Genomic DNA, 19,406 nt, shown 5'->3' with positions numbered 1-19,406 from the left:
GATCGATCGCCGACACGGTTCTTACCTATCCAATCTCCTCGTCGAGATGTATGGCAAATGCGGCAGCGCGGCCGATTCATTCGCCGTGTTCCAGCGCGCCAGAGATCGAAACCTCTACTCGTGGAACATGATGCTCCAGGCATTTGCCCTAAATGGGGATCTGTCCAGCGCCAAGAATCTCTTCGATAGAATGCCGCAAAAAGACGTGGTTTCATGGACGGCTATCATGGCAACTTTTGCCGCTAATGGTCGTTTAAACGAGGCGAGCTTGCTGTTCGATTCTCTGCCCTGCCCTAATCTTGTGTCGAGGAATGTCATGCTTGCAGCATATGCCAAGGCTGGGCATTTGGATTCCGCGTGGAAAGCTTTCAACGCTATGGGTGAGAGAAGCGTTGCTTCTTGGACGTCGATGATCCAGCCACTGGCGGAATTAGGGAAAGTGGAGGTGGCCCAGCAGATTTATGGTCGGATGCCAATGTGGAATGTAATCACGTCGACTTCGATGCTAGCTGCATATACCCAAAGCGGGAATTTTGACATGGCATTGGAGGCTTTTGATTCCATGCCGGAGATCAATGTGGTAACGTGTACGGTCATGATCAGCTGCTACGCGGCATGTTTCCAGATTGAAGAGGCTCTCAAAGTTTTCGACTCGATGCTGGAGAGAAACGTTGTGACATGGACCGAAATGGTGCACGTATATGCGGATCTTGGGCATCTTGAAGAGGCAAAACTTCTTTTCTACAAGATGCCTTGTTGGACTCTCGTCCCTTGGAACGTGATGCTTTTGGCATATGCCATGGCCGGGCATGTGGAGGACGCCAAGCTCATGTTTGAGACGAGCCCCTCACGGAGCGTTTTCTCCTGGACAGCCATGATCCAGGCATATTCCTGCCATGGAGACTTTGCACAGGCGGAGGATATTTTCCTTTGCAAGATCCCAATGATGGACGTCGTGGCCGCGAACACAATGCTCGCGACGTACACGCTCGCCGGGTGTACGGACAAGGCCGAGAGGCTCCTTGAGACAATGCCCCTGCGAGATGAGGTGACTTTGGATACAATGCTGGTGGGATATTCCCAGAATGGTGAGCTGCTCAAGGCATTGTATTTCTTCAAGGAAATGAGACATCGAACCGCGTCTTCGTGGAGCATCGTGGTTTTGGAGTGCTGTAGAAATTTGGTGCTCGAGGAAGCCGCAGTTTTGTTTCAAAATATGCCTCTTGTGAGCTCGAGCTCCTGTGCTGCGCTCGTGGAGCTCTACACGCTGAGTGGTCTCTTAATGGAAGCGAGGCAGCTCATTGAAAGAATGCTCCAAGTTGATATCGCATCGTGGAACATGTTGCTCGCGGGGTACTCGCTGAACGGCTACTGCGACGATGCCAAGAGAACTTTCGATGGGATCTCCAGCCGGAACGAGGTAACGTGGAACTCCATGGTCGGAGCTTACGTCCAGAACGGGCAGCTGAGTAGAGCCATCGAAATGATTGAGAGAATGCCGCAGCTTGCTCTGGTTACCTGGAACACACTCCTGGGAGCTCTCCTCCAGAACGGCCGCACTCGAGAATCCATCCATCTCTTCCACCAAATGCTGCTCGAAGCAGTGACCCCAAATGCGGTGGCTTTCGTGAGCGTTCTTGCTGCTTGCAGCCATGCAGGACTTGTAAGTTCCAGCTGCCACTACTTCACGGCGATGCTCTCCGACTACGAGCTAGCACCTGTTGCGGAACACTTTTCCTGCGTGATTGATCTTCTGGGACGTGTTGGAAGGCTAGAAGATGCGGAGGTGTTGATTAATTTTTCGCCTTTCCCTCCAAGCATCGTGGTGCGGGGAGCACTGCTTGGATCTTGTAAGATTCACTCTGACTTTGAAAGAGGTGTACGTGTTGCTAAAAGTATTCTGGAGCTGGATCCCACGCACGATGGATCCTTGGTCTTTCTAAGCACTGTAATTACGTAAACCCACAAAACCTTATCAGAATAAATTCTAGCTTTAGTATTGTCTAATGGATATTAACAATCCTTATATCACTTCATATATATGTGAAGTGTATGCAATATGCATACACTTCAGGACGTGTATGCAATATGCAATTTAGTTCGTCTAAGAAGATTTATATATTTTAACAAATTCAAATCTTCTTTCTTGTATTGTTTGGCACCCACATTTGTGTTCCGCAGCCTTGACGTTTCCACTTGCACAAGGAGTCTACCACCACGCTCACTTTTGATATAGATGTCATATAGCTCACCACATGTTGTACCGATAATTCTTTAAATTTTCTCAGTTATTTACATACCGAGTATGCCAGCAGAGATGGCCACCGGAAGCCAAGATAGTGGTGTTGGAACTGTAGCAATGCCAAATCCTTACTTTGTGATGATGAATTACATAGTTTCACCAAGGCTATAAATTGCAAGGTGCATGTTCTCCTCCCCACACTGCCTCAGTTCTCTTCGTTCTTTTCTGGTTTTGCTTTTGGTCTGCCCAAATGTGTGCCACGTGGCAGAGAATTTAGGGTTCTGATCTTGTAAGATTCACTCTTTGAAAGAGGTGTACGAACTGCACGAATCAACAATCCTTTTAGAGCAGCCCATATATATATGAAGTGTTCAAGACATGCATGCAATGCAATTTAGTTTGTTTGAGAAGATTTATATATTTTAAACAAATTGAGATCTTCTTGTATTAGACGTGATATCTACCACCAGGCTCACTTTTGATATACATGTCATATGTTGTATCATCCTTTGAATTTTCTCAGTTATTTACATACCACAAGACAAGAGTAGGACCACTTGCTAACCTATCTTGGCTTTGTCCTTTTGCATGAATGTGGTGTTGGGAGTTGTAGCAATGCCAAATCCTTACTTTGTGACAAAGCTTAGTTTCACCAGGGCTATAAATTTTAATGTGCATGCTCTCCTCCCCACACTGCGTCAATTCTTTCCTTGTTTTGCATATTCTTCTTTTGATCTGCCAAAATGTGTGGGAGTGGTGCACCATTAATTGTGGGAGCAAGCAAGGCTATTACTATTGTGTTGAGCATGGGTGTTGGCGATGTTCTCCACTCCAATAAGCTCTTGGCCTCAAAGGGTTATGATTGTGGTCAAGACAAAAACCATCACTGAGCCAACCAAACTTGTTCTTTACAAAAGCTTCCCATCATATCCTCCATACGTTTATTATAAGGATGCCATGACATTGATTGAAACTAGCCAAATGAAAACAGCTCTTTGGGGCATGCATGCCCCAAATCCTTGTTGTTGTGGCTCCCCCTAGCTAGGTTGCTGTGAAGTTCCACCTTTTTATACAAAAGTCTATAGGGAACCAAATGACCCCAATTTTCTATATCATTTGATAGTCAAAGGACAAGCTTTTGGCTGCAACAGAGGGGAAGTCTGGGTTGTGGACAAGTTCTACAAGGAGATACAGAAAATTGAAGTTGAAAATTGCACACCAACACCACACCATCTGGAAGCCATTGGGGATGAATAACATAAATGAAGAAATGTGTGTGTATGTTTGTGGTTGGTTATGTATGCTGTGTGTATTGTGCCAGAGTGCTGCACAGTAACTATATAAGTTCCTTATACAATATCAAGATAAAAATGTTGGTGTTTGTGCCAAAAACTTGCATTTCATTTGTATTATGTAGGAACCGCCCAAAAGATTCCTCTCCATCACTACTCAAGAAGGAAAAAGTTCTCATTATGAAGAACACAATGTTTGCCCAACATTGTTTCTGTGTCCATTATGGTGAGCTTCGCACAAACTCTTTTGGTGTTTGGATCTTGTAGTCAAACCTTGTTGACTGTAGTTTTAAGAAATTTAAACTGCGACAACTCATAAAGTAGAGGAAATTAACTAATTTCTTGATGCATTACATTAATGCACTTCTCTTTCAATTAGTCCATAATAAACAAGTGATTTGTGACCATGGTCATGCATGACGTGTATGTGTGTGTCATATTAGGCCGCAGCATGGTCTGTTCAAGTGATTACATCAGCCACATGTTTCAATTTCATATATATCCATATCCAAAAAGACCACTTCCTTCTTCTAGCTTTTATATATATGTACCTTCCTTTGAATTTTTTTACCACAAGAGATACAGAATGCTCCAGAGGATACATGCGGACATAGCCACTCGAAGCCAAGTCCATGCTAGCAAGTGCTCCTGAAAGTGGCGTTGGAACTGTAGCAATTCCAAATCCTTTGATGAATTTCACTATCATGAAAAACAAAACCTAGAACATGGCGGTAAAAGCAAGACAGTTGACGAGGAGACACAAGGTGCGGAGGTAGAGCTTGTGAAGAGTTCTTACTTCAGTTACGAGCAAGCTTGGCACAGGTTAGTTCTTCCTTCCAGTTTTTGTTCTTGATTTTCACTATGAGCTCGGAACCATGTCCCATGGAGGCTGGTGCCTGCTTAAGATCCGAGATTACCGCTACCAAGATCCGAGATTGCTTGGTACCGGCATTATCAAGGTGCTTTTTGTTTTACCTTTTGCCAGCGTTTCTGATCTTCCTTTTCTTTTAAATCAATGTATTCAACGAAATTCTTGCGTACTTCCATCAACAAAATTCTTCCGGGAGAGCCATGAAGTCCAAGCCGCTAGTACAACATGCCTATGGAGGAATCGACACTCAGCTTGTGACTTGTGAGAGCCCCTTTGTACATATTTGATTTCACCATTCTCTCTGGTAAGAGCTCCAGATCTTATGTTTTAAAATGTGAATCTTTTTGCTGCATTTCCAGATCTGAGAGAGATGTCAAAACGCTTAACAGATTATGAGAACTCTATTGCTGCCCTTGTTGTGAACGTGATATGCTCTTTCTATACACTTTTTCTTTTGGACAGGATTGTGTTACACATAATTGCACCTTGTCTTTCTGGAAGCACTGGTACGTGCTCGTTGACACCAATTGTTTACTTACTGATGCAGAACTTTGTTGTTTCGTTCAAGCGTCCTTTAAGCTACAGACAAGGAAGAAGAAGAAAGAAACTGTCCCACAGTCGATAAGCATCCCCCCTGTTGCCACTGGTGGAGAGCCAGAATTCATGACTGTCAAAAGTTTGTGTTTCCAAGTTACCTGGGCATTGTGCTAACTAGAATACTCTGTGAAGTTGTGATGATGATCACCCATTCTGACATGGATCGGGGATTTGGAGCAGCTACTGTTGCAGGTATGTTTTTTGTCTGGTGTTTGGTTCTTCGTCACCGCGATATTTCTCTCTTTTGTCCTTCTTCTTACCCTTCGCTGCAAGTTCCATCTTCTCCAGTGGTTTGGTTTTTTTGCTTACAAGTTCTTCTTACTCCGCTACTGGCAAGTTTGGCTTTTTGTTTTCATCTTCTGGGTTGATTCTCTTGCTTGCGGGTCCCTGGTGTTTCTTTCCTTTGCTTTATTTTTCTCTCGTTTCAATAAGTTGATCGTAATGTTCTTCCTTGACTGATTGATTGTTCTTGTGATCCTGACAGTGAAAAGCTAAAGTATTGTTCCGGCCGTCTCTGTTACTTGGCTTGGGTGTGCTTTGACGTGCTTTATTGTTTATGCATTTCTTATACTTTTCATTGCTTCATCGCCATCGCCATTGTCGTCCTTTTTTTATTGACGAATCTTCACAGTCAGAGCTTCTTACATGTTCTTCTGTTTTTTCCTTCCTTAGATCAGCTGGTTGCAGCAGCAATCACTTAACCTGCAATTTTACCGGATTTCCACTGTGGATTACATCAAGTTCATGCAGATAGTACACATGAACTTCAAGTCTGCGCAGCCGACGTACCTGGATTACATCCAACCAAACAAACCTCCGAGCCATGACCGAGCGAGGAACAAAACAATGGAGTGAACGATGAGAAGACCGTAAACACCTGTTCTCATGACTGGAGCTCCAGAGGTAGTGAGCCAAACACCCAAAGCCATAATACTCATCTCCCGGTGCGGAAGTTCTGGAGAATGGATGGCTGTAACACAAAAAAATCTTTCAGAAAAAGCCTGTTACAGGAGAGGCATGCATGCAAGCCTCGCAAACACTTTTCTCCAGTTTGGACGAGCAAAATGTGTTCAAACCTGGGGAAGAAATCGAGAGAACAAATGAGAAAGAAAATGAATCACAATGGAAGTGTGAGAGACAATATCAACACCACTTAGTGGGTGATGCAACGCTTGGACCACACCGATAAGCATGGAGCGAGCGTCTCCTTCTTCGTAAACACTTGTTAGATAGTTATGCATCTCGATCAAGGCCTGTAAAGAAGCACAACAAAGATTTGTAAAAAAAAGAGGAAGATAGAAATCACAAAAGTTTTCCTGACCTTGTGATCAAGCTGAGAGACTTCGGTCATGGCTCCTTTAAACCATTCAAAGGAGACTGTGATGGTGCTCCATGTGGTCCATGAACACAGGATATCTACAGGGAAAAAATTTAGAGATCATACGAAAAGCTAAGAAAACAAACTTGATACGACCTGCACATAAGCCATGAAAAACTTGTTAGTTTTCTTCACGAGAAACTTACTTGAGAGAACATTTTCATTAGCTCTTGCGTCCAATCCCCGAGGCTGCGTATGTGTACACTTACATACTCATCTCCCGGTGCGGAAGTTCTGGAGAATGGATGGCTGTAACACAAAAAAATCTTTCAGAAAAAAAAAGCCTTTTGTTTCTATCTTACCATTCTAAGGGTGAAACAGCTGGGCATTGCAAGAAGAGATATATTCCACTCTGAAATCTAAAGCCCGGAGGTTTATGTATAGTCATGTATAAAGCAAGAACATTTCCTGGGTAAATGAAATATCGTTAAAAAAGGATCGATCAAGCAAAACTTGAAAAGATCCAACTTTGTTTACCTTTACAGTGCTAACCTTTTGAGTACAGGCTTGTAGAGCGGTAGTTATATACATCCAGGCCTGCGAGAACAACGAAACACGAAGAAGAAGAAAGGTGTTTACCGTATTTTCTCTCCAGTCCCGAGCGAGGAACAAAACAATGGAGTGAACGATGAGAAGACCGTAAACGAGGACGATCAAATGGTGCGAGTACCATTTTAAAAGGCATTGAAGCCCGTCAAACCTGTGGAATGGCCAGTGGAGCTTAACAATATTTCTACTCGACCAGTGCGTGGCCAGCAAAAACGCGATGATCATGAGCAGCACCATTCTTGGTTGCAGATTGAGTAGCGCGATTGACTTTGCTTAATGAGAAATAATAGGGAGGAAAAGATGGCTATGGTCTGGCGATATCAGAATGACGAGGAGACCATTGGGGGCTTGGCAGCTACAACCTTTGGCACTGCATCAACCATGAAATGGGGGGATGGAACAAAACGGTGAAGAACAAGGCAAAATAGAAAAAACACGTCGCGTTTTTGTTTGGTTCATACTTTTGTTAAGAATATCCAAGTCGTGGATTCCCAACCAGGGATGGGGACTACATTCCCAAGCTCACGCATTTCTCTTCAATATTTAAGAGGTGGCGGAATTATACGAGTGCGCCGAAGCAGCATGGTGATCCTGATAATGCGGGGCAAATCGCGGGTACCCGAGCATCGCTACAGCTCCAGCTCTTGCCCGTGAAGGGATCGCGCTTTTCTATTACATATTTTTTTTTTTTCCAATTCCAAATGGTGTTTGGCTGTAAGCATCAAGCCTCACCTATTTGTTTCTGTATTTCCTATAGAATTTTGAGACAAACCAAAAGACGTTAGTTAAAACTCTTCGCGAATCTAGCAGAGTCTCCCAGGGTATATCCCAGTCTTCTGTTAGAGGAGAGGCATGCATGCAACCTGGCGCTCCCAGAGCAACTATATAAGATGGGACGAGAAGTGAACGTCTCACTGTCTCTCTTAATCGTTCTCTCTTCTCGATTTGTATCCAAGAATGTCTAGGAAGGTTGCCATCGCCCTCCTGTTCTCGGCCTTCTTTGGATTGGCTGCCGCCAGTGGCTACCGCCAGGACGATCATGAGGATGCTCGTCATGGTAAGCACGGGTCGGATCGATCAAAGGGCGATCGCGATGCCCCCCGCCGCGTCTCGAAGATGCTCGACAGCTACAATCTCCCCCAGGGGATGTTCCCTCTGCCGCTGGTGACCGATTTCTCGCTGGACGAGGAGGATGGATCGTTCGAGATGCGGCTGAGCCGGTCGTGCTATGCGAAGCTCGAGGAGGAGCTGCTGTGGTATGGCGAGGAGATCAAGGGAAAGGTGAGGTCCAGCAGGATCGAGGATCTCTCGGGCGTCCAGGCGAGGGAATTGCTCGTGTGGCTGGCCGTGAAAGGGCTCCATGTCGATGATCCAGAGACTGGGTTTGTCTACCTTGAGATTGGGCTCACGTACAGCCGCCTCTCCGCCCAGTCCTTCCAGGAGCCACCGCCATGCTCGGACGAAGCCAGTTTCTCCTTCATCAGATAGGTAGAAATATAAATTTGTGTAATAAATCTGGGAAGATTTAATAAAAAATGTTTTTAAAGGTTTAAAGTAAATTGAATTGAAGGGCTAATTTAATGAGAATATTACGGTCAACCAAATGGTCAAAAAGAGTCAACTATTTTTGACCACTGGTCAAGGTTAATGTGGCTGTAGTTTAGTGGTGAGAATTCCACGTTGTGGCCGTGGAGACCTGGGCTCGAATCCCAGCAGCCACATTCGCTTTAAGAAAACGTTCATTTTTTCATATAAAATCTACCAGCCGTTGGATTAAGTATAGAATATACTCGACGAATCTAAAGCACACAATTAGGGCTGGGCTCTCGGGAAAGATGAAGAAAGGGGGGCAGCAAGAGCGCAAGGATCTCTACACGGTTCTAGGTCTCCAGGGAGGCTTGGACGGCGGCGCCTACGCATCCTCGGCACAGATCCGCAGCGCCTACCGGGCGCAATCGCTGCGCTGCCACCCGGACAAGCGCCTGGACGATCAGGCGACCGCGGCTAGGGATTTCCAGGCCCTCCAGGACGCCTATCAGGTACTCTGTGACGACACCAAGCGCGAGCGCTATGACTGTGAGTTGTATTCCAGCATCCTCAAAGGCCCGCAGATCCAGCCCCCGCCCAAGCGCAAGAAGAAGAAATCCCAGGTCTCGGGCCTCAATCTCGTCATCAAGAAGCCCACTAGCAAACCATCGGGGGCGTCCTCGTCCGTGGCCAAGGCCGCTGCGATCTCTCTCGATGAGCTCGCCCGGATCAAGGTCGCCAGTGGCGTGAGCGGCGAGGCCTGCGAGAGAACAGTGTGCGCGAGCTGGAATTGCAGCGCCGGATACGACGAGGCCAAGCTCCGCGAGGCTCTGGGATTGTTTGGGCCGATTGAGAAGATCGTAGCGCCAGCGAAGAATTGCAAGAAGGGAACGGGCGCGATTGTGTTTAAGTTCCGGGCATCCGCCTCTGGCGCTGTCGCGGGATTTAGCAACGATCCCGAGCTTAAGTTACAAATGGGAGGATAGCGTTCTCAAGAACCCTAAATTCTTTTCTCTTCGTCTTTCTCAAGAACCCTAAAATTTGTTTTAGATCTAGAGCTAGAGCGATGGTGGGCGGGATGGAGTTCAAGCCCAACAAGCACCTCGAGGAGTGGCTCTACATGAGGGAGAACCAGGCGGAGCACTTCCGGTTTAACAAGCAGACCACCAAGACGGCTGTGATTTGGGGGCTGATCGTCCCCTTTCTCGCCTATCGTTTCATCGTCAGTGAATTTGTAAGTCGCCCAAGAGAAATCTCGAGAGCCTGATTGATCTCCTTTGAGCAGCACGCGCAGGATGTGAAAGCCGGACGACCGCGGCGTGAATTCTTGTAAGAAAAAGCCTCCAAGCTTCATAGCTGACAGATCTTCCATTTTTTCGTGCTAGGGGCGCCAAGGGGGACTACAAGTGAAGAGGAAAAATCAGATATTTCTTCCTTTCAATCGCTGGAAACTTTCTTCTCGCGAGAGATCAAGGAGACAAACTTTGGAGACTTGGAATAAAAAGATCTCGCTTTGGAATTGAATGAAACTCCCTGGAAAAGAGATTACGTAGAGCACAGAACCAAGCTCATAGTTTACACTGACCGACGGTGTTCTTGCCTGTTCCTGGTGTGATTTTTTTTTTTCGCGACTCGCTCACTGAGTAAGATCCATGATCGCGCTCACGATGTCTCCGTCTGTGGCCTTCAAAGCCTTGACAGCCTTGCTGCGAGGCACTCCAGCCTGAGTCATGACCAGCTCGATGTCCTTGGGCTCCACGCCCGTGTCGTCCACCTCTTCCTCCTCCTCGGCCTCGCCTCCAGCGCCCTCGGCCTTGTTTGGAGGCACACGGCCCATGTCCGGTGCCTTGAATTGCTCCGCGGCTTGGGTCTGGAGCTGGGAACTCAAGTCCTCGATCTTGGCCTCGCCAAAGATGATGTGAGTGTCGGATGCCGGGCTCTTGAACACGTCGGGCTTGGAGATCACGAACAGTATCTGGAAAGAACAAGGAGCGAAGTTAGACTCTATTCTCTTTCATCTACTACGCAAGCTTACGTTTTTGCTCTTCTTGATCGTCACCCTCGTTACTCCAGTCACGGGCTTCATCCCGAGCTTCTGCATTGCCTTCCGGCTCTTCTTCTCGCTCCGGCTTTGCTTGGATTTCCCCGTTCCATCCTCGCCTGGAAGAAACACAAAGAAAGTAGGAACACCACAAAATTTTCCAGTGGAAGTACCTTCACCGTGCATCTCGTCCTCTCCCGCATCGTCCTCATCATCGTCGTCATCGTCGTCATCGTCCGCGACATCGTCCTCGATTATCGGCTCATCGCCCTGGGGCAAGCAAGAATCGCGAGAAATAGAGCCAAATCTCTCGCCCTCCGCGGCGCTACGAGCAAAATCTTACCTCGGCGAGCTTCTGCTGCTTGAGCTCTTCGGCGAGGTGCTCGGCCACAGTCTGTGCAGTCATGGCGCCCCCACAACTCCTTTCTCGCGAAGAACCCTAGACGGCGGCTTTAGGGCTCATCCAGTGGGCGAGAGATATGGTAATTTTTCGAAAGATAGAATGGGGGTTCAGGGCTTAGGGTTTTGGCGATGGCGATCTCGCCCGCCTCGCTATCCGCCCGTCGCCTCGTCTCCTACGTGCGATTGAAGCAGCGGCGGTCGCAGGGCGCCAGGGCCGCGCACCAGGCGCTCAAGCGCGAATCCATCGCCAAGGGCGCACCAGGTCTCATTGGAATCCAGGAGAAGTACAGCCTTCGTGATCCGCGGCTGGTGTGGTACAAGGACGAGAACAGGAAGCCGTTCTATAGGAACACGAAGGAGCACGGGCGATGGCGGCATTTGGCGTATCCCCAGGAGGAATTGGAGGATCAAGTCAAGACGGAGGACGTGCATTGGCTCACTGGGCTCGGAGCTCTCGATCGAGTGAGGGTTGTGCTCGTTGGATCACAGTCAGCTGGGAATGTGGGATCGGTGTGCCGCATTGCTTCGAATTTCGGTGAGAGCTTGCAAAAGATTTCTTTTTTTCTGTTCTTTTCTCACTTTGGTCTCTAACAGAATGTAGACATGTATGGCTGGTACGTGAGTTCACTGCTGCTAGACTTGAGATTTTTCTTCATGGTTTTCGTTTCCTTTGGCCAGGTGAGTCCAGAGTGTGATTACTTCTCGGACGAAGCTCGTCAAATGGCTGTCAATCCTGTCGCGAAGTCCCTGCTGGAAGATGTCAACGTTGTCAAGACTATCCCAGAGGCTGTTGGCGAATGCCTTATGGTGAGTCGAGTGCTGCAGTGTGTTGTTTTCTTCTTCTCCATTTCTAATGACCCACCAGGAACGAACTTGGTTTCGTGTAGGCCATCGGCTTCACCCGGCGTGACGGACGTGACAGAGTTGTAAACGAAGTGCCGTATCCTAAGCTCTGCATTCCAGCAAAGGGTCAAGCCATTGCGGTATACACTAGAACTTTCACACAGTGTTTTGACATGGCTCTTCCCTGCAGCTAGTCTTTGGACGGGAGGACGACGGCTTGACAAACGAGGAGCTCTTATATTGCACTCACACTTGCCGCATCCCAACTACCAAATGGGAGGGGTCGCTAAGTAAGAATCACACAGAAACTTCGTTTTGTAACTAGAGAAAAGTTTGTTCTTTCTTTTCGCAGATGTGAGTCACGCTGTGGCGCTTGCTCTCTCAAAAATGTTTAGTTCATACGAGAGGCTTCGTCGTGTACACAAGGAGCCGGGCCCCGAGTACAATGAGTTTCTTCCACCGCCAGGTACTTATTTCCCATCGAAGTTTCTTAGTTGCGATTCTTTTTCCTGGTGTAAACATCAAACAGGGACTGCTCCTCTTCGTGAGGTGGATTTGCTACTGAGGCGATGGAGATCAGTGGTGAAGAACTGCAACGTTGCTGCGTCGTTGGTGTCAAAGCCCGAGTTCACGACGCGCCACCGTCTGCAACAGCACCTCAAACGGATCTTTCACAGGGCACGGCTGGCACAGCGAGAGGTGAACATCATCCACGGCTTCCTGACGCTGGTGGATGGAAACGCGCACACCGTCGGGGACCTCTTCTCGGACCTGCAGGAGAAAATGTCCGAGGGAGAGTCCGAGGAGGACTACGAGGAGTTTCTCAAGAAGGCCGAGGAGTGCAACAAGAAGCTGGAAGAAGAGAGGGGCTGGGACGAGTACGATTACTCTGAAACTGACGAAGAGGAGAAGCGGGCCATACAGGCGGAGCTTGAAAGCTACTAAAGTCTTGCTGTGCCGTCCCATCTTTTTTATTGCGAAGACAAACTCGAAAGATAGATTGTCTAGATTGACTCACCTCGATCTTAGCGGATCATCTCAAGCACGATGGGTGATCTCGAGGCCAAGGCAGTGGTGACGCTCTCGGCCATTTGCTCCACACCCTGCCCCTCCTCCAATCATTTCCAGCAATCATAATCTTCTCGGTTTGCTTTTTCAGTAAGCTCGACCATGACTTGCAATGAAAACAGTATGATTTTGATATCAATAGTTCCTGTACCACCAATCTCCCATTTAACATTCATGACCATGATGCGGGCTTGCGATCGGATGGCTGCGAGCCTTTACTACTTGTATATAGATAAATATGTAAATATTTGAGCGACACATCCATTCATCTCATCATGTAAGCTTATGCTGTGTAATTTACGAGTCTGGATCATCGCTCAGATACGCGTGCATTCCATCGAAGAATGGCCAGTTTTTGTTGGAGCTTCCATCATCATCGATTATGTTCTGCAATTCTCACAAGCTTAGCATACTCTCAAGAAAATGGGACAATAGAAACGTACCCTGTAGCGTTTCACCAGAGTCGACCACATTGCCTTGCATTGGCCGTGGGTGTGCTCGTAGCCATGCTCAGCAAGCTTGGATGCTATCTCCTTCCAGAGAGGGGTCTTGAGTTTAGCTTCTCTGAATTTGTCGTCCATGCCTGTTCGTAGCCGGATCAACACCTGGGTGGCCTCCGGTTTCCATCTGCTTTTCCCTGTGGCTGCCAAGTCTGCTTCCTTCTCGGCTATGGAAAATACTTCGTTCTTCTCTTCTTTTCTTTCTTCCACTTTGGTGGCTGGTGCTGGTGCTGGTGTTTCATCAGCATCGTCACGCTGTAGCTTCTTCTCTTCTTCTATCCTAGCCGCCTTTTGGGTCCTCGCGTTTTTCATTTCTCTCAACACCTTCTCAGCGATTGCCTTTCTCACTCGTTCTTCTTCTGTTTCTGTTTCCTCCACCTTCGGAACTTTGATGACGGGTTCGGCGTCTTCAGTTTTATCAATTTTCTCTGCAGAATCCGGACAGCATCAGAAAACTAAGCAAGTTAAAAACAGATTCTATACCCATGAACTTGTTAAATTCTGGTGTGAGCACCGACAGCCGTCGCTCGTTGTCCTTTTCCGCGTGCTGCTGCTGCCTCTTCTCTTTCTCGTAGACTCTGGTATTTACAGCATTTGTCCTCACCAGCACCTTAAGTTGAGCCGCAGCATCCACGACCAGCCTCTTCTGGATGAGCTTGTCTTTTGGAGCAACGGCTCTCTCTGTAGCTATCGCGACGACCTCTGGCCTTTTGTTGTTGTACTTTTGCGCTACCTTCCGGAGCACTGTGGCAACTGTTCGCTCCACAGTCTGAAGATCAGCATCTTGCTTGCAACTTCCAACGGCTGCATTAGCTGCCCGGTGAAGTGCTTCCGTAAGCTTTCCCTGATCCAGCCAAAGACACCGAGTGGTGATCCTGATACGGGCGCGTAGTCCATATTCCGAACCATCTAGCCGAGATGCATAATTATCATCGTCTTCAAGAAGGGCATCACGTATTACCTCAATACTAAAACAGACGAGTCAACAAGGTTCGACAGCTCAAGGAAAACAAACTTCGTACCTTACTATTATAATTCCATCGAAGGCTATGTGTTTTCTTTCGTCCACGCGAAGATCTGATGCAGTTCCAAATGCTTTTTCCCCATCATTATACATCAGCTGTTTCACAAAATTTTAGACGTGAGAATGAATCGAGGTGAGAATCCCTCTTACCTGTAAATCCTCCTTTCCAAGGGCAGCAAACCCACTAGAGAGGACCCGTCTGTTCCGTAAAGGCGAGACTCCGAGCATCTCACCATTTCTTATAACCTGCCAGCTTAAATCTTAGCAGAGAGCTTAAAAGTAAGGTTATAACATACTTTCGTGTGCTGAATACCGGAAGCCCTGCCAAGCTGCTCGTGCTCTTTTAAGAAAGTATACTCGCCATGGACCGGCAGAAAATGCTGCGGCCGAATGAGTCTTAGCAGTTCTTGCTGTCATGCACAATCCGACATTTAAAAATCCACTTTAAAGTGATTAGTGCGTACCAATTCATCGCGATAGGCATGTCCGGAAGTATGTAGAAGCTTGTCTTTTCCAGTGATGATATGCGGACCAGCTTCAGATATCCTGTTCAGCATCTTCATCACTCTCGTTTCATTGCCAGGTATCATCTGCAAAACGTTCATGTAACAATTACAGAAGTTTAAGCTCACGAACATACCTTTGCCGAATACAGGATAACGTCATCTTTGGACAACTTTAAACTGCGGCTGCTTCCAAATGATGCAAGATTTAGAGCCGACCGTGTCTCGCCCTGCAAACAGTCCTTCAAACTTAGAATCTATAACATATTAAGCGAACCTGAGATCCTGTCGTGACTATAAGAAGATCTTTTGGTGAATACGCGCCCATATCTTCAGCTTTTACCTGGTAAACAGCCACACAACCAAATTAGATTTTACACAGATGCACCCTTACCAGAATCGAAGGATCAAATGGTGCCTGTCCATCCTTCCATGCTGCATCAATATACGTTTTTAAGGCAGTTCCAATGAAAACCTGTGTAATGTTAAGTTCTAGAAACAAAAAACAACAGCTAATCATAACTCACTAGTTTACGTCCAGAAGCATCTGCAGCAGCTTTCATACTCCCAAGTCGATGAATGTTGGAAGCAAATTGTGTTGATATAACCCGAGACTTTGCCTCCGTGACATACTGCATCAACGACTTTCGAACATCTGTCTCGCTTATTGTCCGCCCTGGCGACAAGACGTTCGTAGAGTCGCTCATCATCTGGACATACATTTCATAAATGCTGCCAAAATTTCAACTCAGCAATTACCAGAGTGACTCCTTCCTTGCCTAGTTCCTCAAGTGTATTCCGATCAAATATCTTACCATCAAGCGGATTTTCATCGATCTGCGAATAGAAACAATCCTTAAGTGAAGCGTGTCAAGACAGCCAGAGCAAACCTTCCAGTCTCCGGAATGAAAGATGGTTCCATCTTGACAACGAAGTATCAAGCCACAACAATCCGGTATCGAGTGAGTGACACGAATAGCTTCGACCTTGAAAGGACCCGCTTGAAAGGGATTTCGCATCGTAAATGTATGGCATCGATGCTCAAATGGAAAGTTGTAGTCTTTCAATCTCCTTTTGATAAGCTACACATCAAATGTGCAAGAGTGAAGCTTTGCAGTAGCGTGTTAGTTGCTCACCTCGAGTGTGAAACTTGTAGAGTAAATACGTGTCTGAGGATCAAGAGCAGGAATAACCTGAGATGCAACAAGTCAGCAACCAAAAGAAAAGAAAAAAGAAAGAGAAACAGCAAAGCAAATGGTTATATTACCCAAGGCAATGCACCGATGTGATCCTCGTGCCCGTGCGTAATAATCACAGCTTCAATCTTGTGCTTCCAGCGAGAAATGAACGTCGTGTCGGGAAGAACTTTCACCACCCCGAAATCCTCATAACTGCTTGCAGGAAGACAGCATGCCTGTAAGTAAAGCACCAAACGCATTCAACAAGCAGAAACAGGAGTAACAAAAGGTGTCGAGACTGCTTACTCGGGAAACATAAGTCCAGCATCGATCATGATATAGCGATCATAGTGCCCGACGAGCATGCAGTTCATTCCAATCTCTCCGAGGCCTCCAATCGGAAGAATGCGAAGAGGCGGTCCATTCCTTCCCTCGTAAAACTTTCGCATTGTTCGCTGGACCGCGTCGTCTTTGCTGTACCCGGCTCCTTCTAGAATACCATATCGGCTTTGTTGTGAATCTGCCAAAGGAAGCTCTACATCAGCATCACAAGCAAAGAAAATCACAAAAGTCTCCTCTTTGGCATGGACTACCAAGAAAAACAAGATAAAAACCGAACATCCTTTGTTCACAAAGAAAGAAAATCTGATGGAAACAAAAGAAAATCCGATGGAAACCAGGAATGCACACTACCGAAGAAAAAGAGCGAAAGAAGAAATACCATACCTCGCGATTGGAATGCCACATTCCTGGTAGCGTTGGGATTGAAATAGCAGCGACAGGAGAGCCTTCGAGGAGGAGGAGAAATCCTCCAGCTCCTATCAAGCACTCCAGAATGTAGCATCCAGCTCTTGGTCGCGAGGAGCCCGGGCTCCTCGCCACTCGTAGCGGCCAGCATTGGCGGAGCCCTAGAAAGGATAGATATTTTCGTGGGGTTAGGGGTTTAGATTAGGGCTCCTATGGAGGAGAAGAGAGCGGCTTCCACCGCGAAGGCGGAGAACGAGATCGACGCCATTTTCGCAGAGAGATCGAGCGCCAAGAAGAGGAAGAAGCCAGCAGTTGAGCAAGAACAGCAGCCCAAGGCCAGGAAAAGGGTAAAGAAGAAGAAGAAGAAGAATGCCGCGAAGAATCAGGAAGAAAAGAGGAAGAAAACGCAGGAGGGATTCAGTGTGTACACCGAAGAGGAGCTGGGGTGCAACAAGAAGGACGCCGGTGGCACCGCGCTCTGCCCATTCGATTGCGATTGCTGCTTCTGAGCGAAGAACCCTAATTCCCCCGAGAAGAGAATATTTCTCTAGGGTTCTATAGAATATCCTGTATCTTTTTTCTCTTGTTTTGAATTGAAAGCTATCGCTATGGCGCCGAGAACTCCACGCCGTGTTTGCGATGTCGATTTCTCCAGGAAGGCGCACGAGCAGCAGCCCCCGCTCCACAATCGCTGGCATCCGGACATCCCTCACATTGCCGAGGTCCAGGAGAATGAGATCTTCACTGTGGAGATGATGGATTGCGCGGGTGGAGCGATCCGCAACGACGATTCTGTGGCGGATATAGAGGCTCTGGATCTATCAGGGGTAAGACTAGCTCATATTTCGCATTCTTTCTTGGATTGGATGGATGCTAGGGGCACTGTCTGAGCGGTCCTGTGCGTGTTGTGGATGAATCGGGCGCTCTAGCGATGCCCGGCGACATCTTGATGGTGGAGATATGCGATCTAGGGCCGATTTCTGGGCAGGAATGGGGCTTCACTGCGATCTTACCTGGGTTTGGATTTCTAAGCGATCGCTTTCCAAATGCGACCAAGGCGATCTGGGATTTCGAAGGGATCTTTGCATCGTCGAGACACATCCCAGGCAAGAACGATGAATTCTTCTATTCTCTCATTCTTCTTTTTCTTTTGCAGGCGTTCGTTTCCCAGGAATGGTACATCCTGGACTAATTGGCACAGCTCCATCTAAAGAACTTTTGGAGGCTTGGAACGCTCGAGAGAAAGCTCTGGTCGATACTTCTTCTTCACCACTAGTAGCAGCACTTCCAACAAAACGAAATGTTCTACTTGGCACGGTACCACACTTTTCTCCTCTATTTCTTTGATCTTCTGTCGATGAAAACTTCGTCACAGATCGAAGAAGGCAGCCCGGATTGGGAAAGAATTGCCTCCGAAGCCGCAAGAACAGTCCCCGGCCGAGAAAACGGTGGAAACCTCGACATTAAAAACCTCTCCAGGGGATGCAAAGTCTACTTCCCCGTGTTCGTGGAGGGTGCTAATCTCAGCATGGGAGACATGCACTTCTCCCAGGGTGACGGCGAGATTGCTTTCTGTGGAGGCATCGAGATGAACGGATTTCTCACGTTAAGGTACCATTCCGCGCTTGATCTCAGAGATGAGCTTGAAGTTCTTTGCTTGTTTACAAAAGATGCGAGATTTTGCGTGGTGGAATGAAAGACTACATGAGCCCGACGAATCTACACGCGCAACCATTCTTCGAGATCGGGCCTGTTGAGCCTCGTTTCTCCGACTGGCTGGTTTTCGAAGGAATCAGCGTGGATGAACACGGACGGCAGCACTACCTCGACACGACCTTGTCTTTCAAGCGAGCAGTCCTCAATGCCATCGAGTACCTCTCGAAGTTTGGATACACAAGAGAGCAGGCAAGTAAAAGCTTCCACACTGGTTTTAAGCTCAACTTTCTTCCTTCTTTCTCGACTGCCAGATCTACCTTCTTCTGTCATCCTGCCCTTGCGAGAGCAGGATCTCGAGCATCGTCGACTTTCCAAATGCTGTGGCTACCATCGCAATTCCCACAGCAATCTTCGATCAGGCTAGTCATGATCTTATGAGTTCCATTCCTATGGCTTCTAATCTTTCATCTCTTTTGTTTTCAGGATATAAAACCAAAGAAGAAAAGATAATTCTGAGAGAGTGCGAATCTAATATACGCTCCTTGGTTATGGTAACTCTATAACTTGCAGTCTAGTTGCTCAAGATTGGGCCTGTGCGGCCTCGTTTCTCCGACTGACTAGTTTTCGAATGAATCAGCATCGTGGATGAACATAGACAACAGCACTACCTCGACGAGACGTTGTGTTTCAAGCAAGCAGTCATCGAGTACCTCTCAAAGCTGGATACACGCGAGATCAGGCAAGTAAAAGCTTTCACGCTGGTTTTACGCTCAAGTTTCTTCCTTCTTTCTTGATTGCCAAATCTGCTCTCGCAAGGGAAGCAAGACAAGAGAAGATAGGATCTCAAATGCCGTGGCTGCCATCGCAATTCCCACAGCAATCTTCGACCAGGCTACTCATGGTCTTAAAAGTTCTTTCATCTCTTTTGTTTGCAGGATATAAGAAAAGAACTTTCAGGATCCACATATGCGAATCTCGACCGGATCTC

At 47.2% G+C, this 19,406-nt stretch overlaps 11 protein-coding genes and 1 non-coding gene across 16 annotated transcripts; 9 read left to right on the top strand and 3 right to left on the bottom strand.

The window, feature by feature from the left end:
* The first annotated feature begins 46 nt into the window (after positions 1–46).
* Positions 47–1,229, top strand: LOC9656147 (pentatricopeptide repeat-containing protein At4g02750). Its single transcript, XM_002977564.2, has 2 exons — positions 47–1,088; positions 1,177–1,229. Exons 1-2 carry the CDS (start codon positions 47–49, stop codon positions 1,227–1,229), a joined length of 1,095 nt encoding a protein of 364 aa, XP_002977610.2.
* Positions 1,230–1,282: 53 nt separating this feature from the next.
* LOC112348946 (pentatricopeptide repeat-containing protein At3g29230-like) lies at positions 1,283–1,960 on the top strand. The gene has a single exon (XM_024682379.1). It carries the CDS (start codon positions 1,283–1,285, stop codon positions 1,958–1,960), a length of 678 nt encoding a protein of 225 aa, XP_024538147.1.
* Positions 1,961–4,525: 2,565 nt separating this feature from the next.
* On the top strand, positions 4,526–5,785 carry LOC9639357. The gene is made up of 5 exons (XM_024682502.1): positions 4,526–4,709; positions 4,765–4,911; positions 4,974–5,081; positions 5,135–5,194; positions 5,675–5,785. Exons 2-5 carry the CDS (start codon positions 4,776–4,778, stop codon positions 5,701–5,703), a joined length of 333 nt encoding a protein of 110 aa, XP_024538270.1. The 5' UTR covers positions 4,526–4,709; positions 4,765–4,775; the 3' UTR covers positions 5,704–5,785.
* Positions 5,786–5,936: 151 nt separating this feature from the next.
* LOC9656145 (respiratory burst oxidase homolog protein A) lies at positions 5,937–7,166 on the bottom strand. Its single transcript, XM_002977396.2, has 5 exons — positions 7,081–7,166; positions 6,523–6,629; positions 6,324–6,418; positions 6,079–6,255; positions 5,937–5,972 (listed from the first exon to the last, which is right to left on the bottom strand). The coding sequence occupies exons 1-5, from the start codon at positions 7,164–7,166 to the stop codon at positions 5,937–5,939; spliced, it is 501 nt and encodes a 166-aa protein (XP_002977442.2).
* A 63-nt stretch (positions 7,167–7,229) lies between these two features.
* LOC9656144 lies at positions 7,230–8,469 on the top strand. Its single transcript, XM_002977561.2, has 3 exons — positions 7,230–7,336; positions 7,429–7,575; positions 7,895–8,469. The coding sequence occupies exons 1-3, from the start codon at positions 7,230–7,232 to the stop codon at positions 8,415–8,417; spliced, it is 777 nt and encodes a 258-aa protein (XP_002977607.2). The 3' UTR covers positions 8,418–8,469.
* Positions 8,470–8,578: 109 nt separating this feature from the next.
* TRNAH-GUG lies at positions 8,579–8,650 on the top strand. Its single transcript has one exon. It is a non-coding gene; the product is annotated as a tRNA-His (tRNA).
* A 114-nt stretch (positions 8,651–8,764) lies between these two features.
* Positions 8,765–9,442, top strand: LOC112348944 (dnaJ homolog subfamily C member 17-like). The gene has a single exon (XM_024682378.1). It carries the CDS (start codon positions 8,765–8,767, stop codon positions 9,440–9,442), a length of 678 nt encoding a protein of 225 aa, XP_024538146.1.
* Positions 9,443–9,952: 510 nt separating this feature from the next.
* Positions 9,953–10,978, bottom strand: LOC9656143 (nascent polypeptide-associated complex subunit alpha-like protein). 2 transcript variants are annotated; one of them, XM_002977395.2, is made up of 4 exons: positions 10,841–10,975; positions 10,671–10,767; positions 10,492–10,616; positions 9,953–10,431 (listed from the first exon to the last, which is right to left on the bottom strand). In XM_002977395.2, the coding sequence occupies exons 1-4, from the start codon at positions 10,901–10,903 to the stop codon at positions 10,093–10,095; spliced, it is 624 nt and encodes a 207-aa protein (XP_002977441.2). In that variant the 5' UTR covers positions 10,904–10,975; the 3' UTR covers positions 9,953–10,092. The 2 variants fall into 2 exon arrangements, with proteins under 2 accessions (XP_002977441.2, XP_024538293.1); XM_024682525.1 differs by having other exon boundaries at positions 9,955–10,431; positions 10,492–10,767; positions 10,841–10,978.
* A 29-nt stretch (positions 10,979–11,007) lies between these two features.
* On the top strand, positions 11,008–12,900 carry LOC9639355 (uncharacterized tRNA/rRNA methyltransferase HI_0380). 2 transcript variants are annotated; one of them, XM_024682518.1, is made up of 7 exons: positions 11,008–11,434; positions 11,494–11,513; positions 11,578–11,706; positions 11,787–11,882; positions 11,933–12,032; positions 12,095–12,208; positions 12,272–12,900. In XM_024682518.1, exons 1-7 carry the CDS (start codon positions 11,029–11,031, stop codon positions 12,685–12,687), a joined length of 1,281 nt encoding a protein of 426 aa, XP_024538286.1. In that variant the 5' UTR covers positions 11,008–11,028; the 3' UTR covers positions 12,688–12,900. The 2 variants fall into 2 exon arrangements, with proteins under 2 accessions (XP_024538286.1, XP_024538285.1); XM_024682517.1 differs by having other exon boundaries at positions 12,095–12,900.
* A 101-nt stretch (positions 12,901–13,001) lies between these two features.
* LOC9656142 (ribonuclease J) lies at positions 13,002–16,940 on the bottom strand. The gene is made up of 17 exons (XM_024682516.1): positions 16,742–16,940; positions 16,322–16,535; positions 16,105–16,228; positions 15,974–16,030; positions 15,728–15,919; positions 15,597–15,674; positions 15,365–15,547; positions 15,232–15,312; positions 15,115–15,180; positions 14,975–15,067; positions 14,799–14,924; positions 14,631–14,744; positions 14,485–14,580; positions 14,333–14,430; positions 13,794–14,278; positions 13,254–13,738; positions 13,002–13,197 (listed from the first exon to the last, which is right to left on the bottom strand). Exons 1-17 carry the CDS (start codon positions 16,911–16,913, stop codon positions 13,108–13,110), a joined length of 2,754 nt encoding a protein of 917 aa, XP_024538284.1. The 5' UTR covers positions 16,914–16,940; the 3' UTR covers positions 13,002–13,107.
* LOC112348989 (uncharacterized protein C6G9.01c-like) lies at positions 16,884–17,371 on the top strand. The gene has a single exon (XM_024682526.1). It carries the CDS (start codon positions 16,975–16,977, stop codon positions 17,269–17,271), a length of 297 nt encoding a protein of 98 aa, XP_024538294.1. The 5' UTR covers positions 16,884–16,974; the 3' UTR covers positions 17,272–17,371.
* On the top strand, positions 17,356–19,381 carry LOC9656141 (putative formamidase C869.04). 3 transcript variants are annotated; one of them, XR_002993246.1, is made up of 9 exons: positions 17,356–17,589; positions 17,640–17,868; positions 17,919–18,079; positions 18,138–18,373; positions 18,433–18,667; positions 18,730–18,837; positions 18,902–18,969; positions 19,056–19,157; positions 19,235–19,381. XR_002993246.1 is itself a non-coding variant. In XM_024682520.1 (8 exons), the coding sequence occupies exons 1-7, from the start codon at positions 17,371–17,373 to the stop codon at positions 18,926–18,928; spliced, it is 1,215 nt and encodes a 404-aa protein (XP_024538288.1). In that variant the 5' UTR covers positions 17,356–17,370; the 3' UTR covers positions 18,929–18,969; positions 19,056–19,381. The 3 variants fall into 3 exon arrangements, 2 of the variants coding, with proteins under 2 accessions (XP_024538288.1, XP_024538289.1); XM_024682520.1 differs by having other exon boundaries at positions 19,056–19,381; XM_024682521.1 differs by having other exon boundaries at positions 19,040–19,381.
* Positions 19,382–19,406: the final 25 nt, after the last annotated feature.

The sequence above is a fragment of the Selaginella moellendorffii genome, unplaced genomic scaffold (assembly GCF_000143415.4).
Source record: "Selaginella moellendorffii unplaced genomic scaffold, v1.0 SELMOscaffold_34, whole genome shotgun sequence".
Lineage (NCBI taxonomy): Eukaryota > Viridiplantae > Streptophyta > Lycopodiopsida > Selaginellales > Selaginellaceae > Selaginella > Selaginella moellendorffii.
This window is presented reverse-complemented; position numbering and strand designations above follow the sequence as displayed.

Coding starts and splice junctions, on each gene's coding strand:
- LOC112348989 (XM_024682526.1), top strand. CDS start 16,975: ATGGAGGAGAAGAGAGCGGCTTCCACCGCGAAGGCGGAGAACGAGATC.
- LOC9656145 (XM_002977396.2), bottom strand. CDS start 7,166: ATGGTGCTGCTCATGATCATCGCGTTTTTGCTGGCCACGCACTGGTCG. Junction 6,630..7,080: donor CTCCACTGGCCATTCCACAG/GTTTGACGGGCT, acceptor TTTGTGTTACAG/CCATCCATTCTCCAGAACTT. Junction 5,973..6,078: donor TCTCTCGATTTCTTCCCCAG/GTTTGAACACAT, acceptor TTTGTGTTACAG/CCATCCATTCTCCAGAACTT.
- LOC112348946 (XM_024682379.1), top strand. CDS start 1,283: ATGGAAGCGAGGCAGCTCATTGAAAGAATGCTCCAAGTTGATATCGCA.
- LOC9656141 (XM_024682520.1), top strand. CDS start 17,371: ATGGCGCCGAGAACTCCACGCCGTGTTTGCGATGTCGATTTCTCCAGG. Junction 18,668..18,729: donor TTGGATACACAAGAGAGCAG/GCAAGTAAAAGC, acceptor CTCGACTGCCAG/ATCTACCTTCTTCTGTCATC. Junction 18,838..18,901: donor CCACAGCAATCTTCGATCAG/GCTAGTCATGAT, acceptor TTTTGTTTTCAG/GATATAAAACCAAAGAAGAA.
- LOC9656143 (XM_024682525.1), bottom strand. CDS start 10,903: ATGACTGCACAGACTGTGGCCGAGCACCTCGCCGAAGAGCTCAAGCAG. Junction 10,768..10,840: donor AGCAGCAGAAGCTCGCCGAG/GTAAGATTTTGC, acceptor TGCTTGCCCCAG/GGCGATGAGCCGATAATCGA. Junction 10,432..10,491: donor CGATCAAGAAGAGCAAAAAC/GTAAGCTTGCGT, acceptor TGTTCTTTCCAG/ATACTGTTCGTGATCTCCAA.
- LOC112348944 (XM_024682378.1), top strand. CDS start 8,765: ATGAAGAAAGGGGGGCAGCAAGAGCGCAAGGATCTCTACACGGTTCTA.
- LOC9656144 (XM_002977561.2), top strand. CDS start 7,230: ATGGCTATGGTCTGGCGATATCAGAATGACGAGGAGACCATTGGGGGC. Junction 7,337..7,428: donor TGGGGGGATGGAACAAAACG/GTGAAGAACAAG, acceptor ATTCCCAACCAG/GGATGGGGACTACATTCCCA. Junction 7,576..7,894: donor TCGCTACAGCTCCAGCTCTT/GCCCGTGAAGGG, acceptor AAGAATGTCTAG/GAAGGTTGCCATCGCCCTCC.
- LOC9656142 (XM_024682516.1), bottom strand. CDS start 16,913: ATGCTGGCCGCTACGAGTGGCGAGGAGCCCGGGCTCCTCGCGACCAAG. Junction 15,313..15,364: donor ATGCTTCTGGACGTAAACTA/GTGAGTTATGAT, acceptor AACATTACACAG/GTTTTCATTGGAACTGCCTT. Junction 14,745..14,798: donor ATGCCTATCGCGATGAATTG/GTACGCACTAAT, acceptor TGTGCATGACAG/CAAGAACTGCTAAGACTCAT.
- LOC9656147 (XM_002977564.2), top strand. CDS start 47: ATGTATGGCAAATGCGGCAGCGCGGCCGATTCATTCGCCGTGTTCCAG. Junction 1,089..1,176: donor GGTGGGATATTCCCAGAATG/GTGAGCTGCTCA, acceptor GGAGTGCTGTAG/AAATTTGGTGCTCGAGGAAG.
- LOC9639357 (XM_024682502.1), top strand. CDS start 4,776: ATGTCAAAACGCTTAACAGATTATGAGAACTCTATTGCTGCCCTTGTT. Junction 5,082..5,134: donor AGAATTCATGACTGTCAAAA/GTTTGTGTTTCC, acceptor TACTCTGTGAAG/TTGTGATGATGATCACCCAT. Junction 5,195..5,674: donor TGGAGCAGCTACTGTTGCAG/GTATGTTTTTTG, acceptor TTCCTTCCTTAG/ATCAGCTGGTTGCAGCAGCA.
- LOC9639355 (XM_024682517.1), top strand. CDS start 11,029: ATGGCGATCTCGCCCGCCTCGCTATCCGCCCGTCGCCTCGTCTCCTAC. Junction 11,435..11,493: donor CCGCATTGCTTCGAATTTCG/GTGAGAGCTTGC, acceptor GGTCTCTAACAG/AATGTAGACATGTATGGCTG. Junction 11,707..11,786: donor CTGTTGGCGAATGCCTTATG/GTGAGTCGAGTG, acceptor GGTTTCGTGTAG/GCCATCGGCTTCACCCGGCG.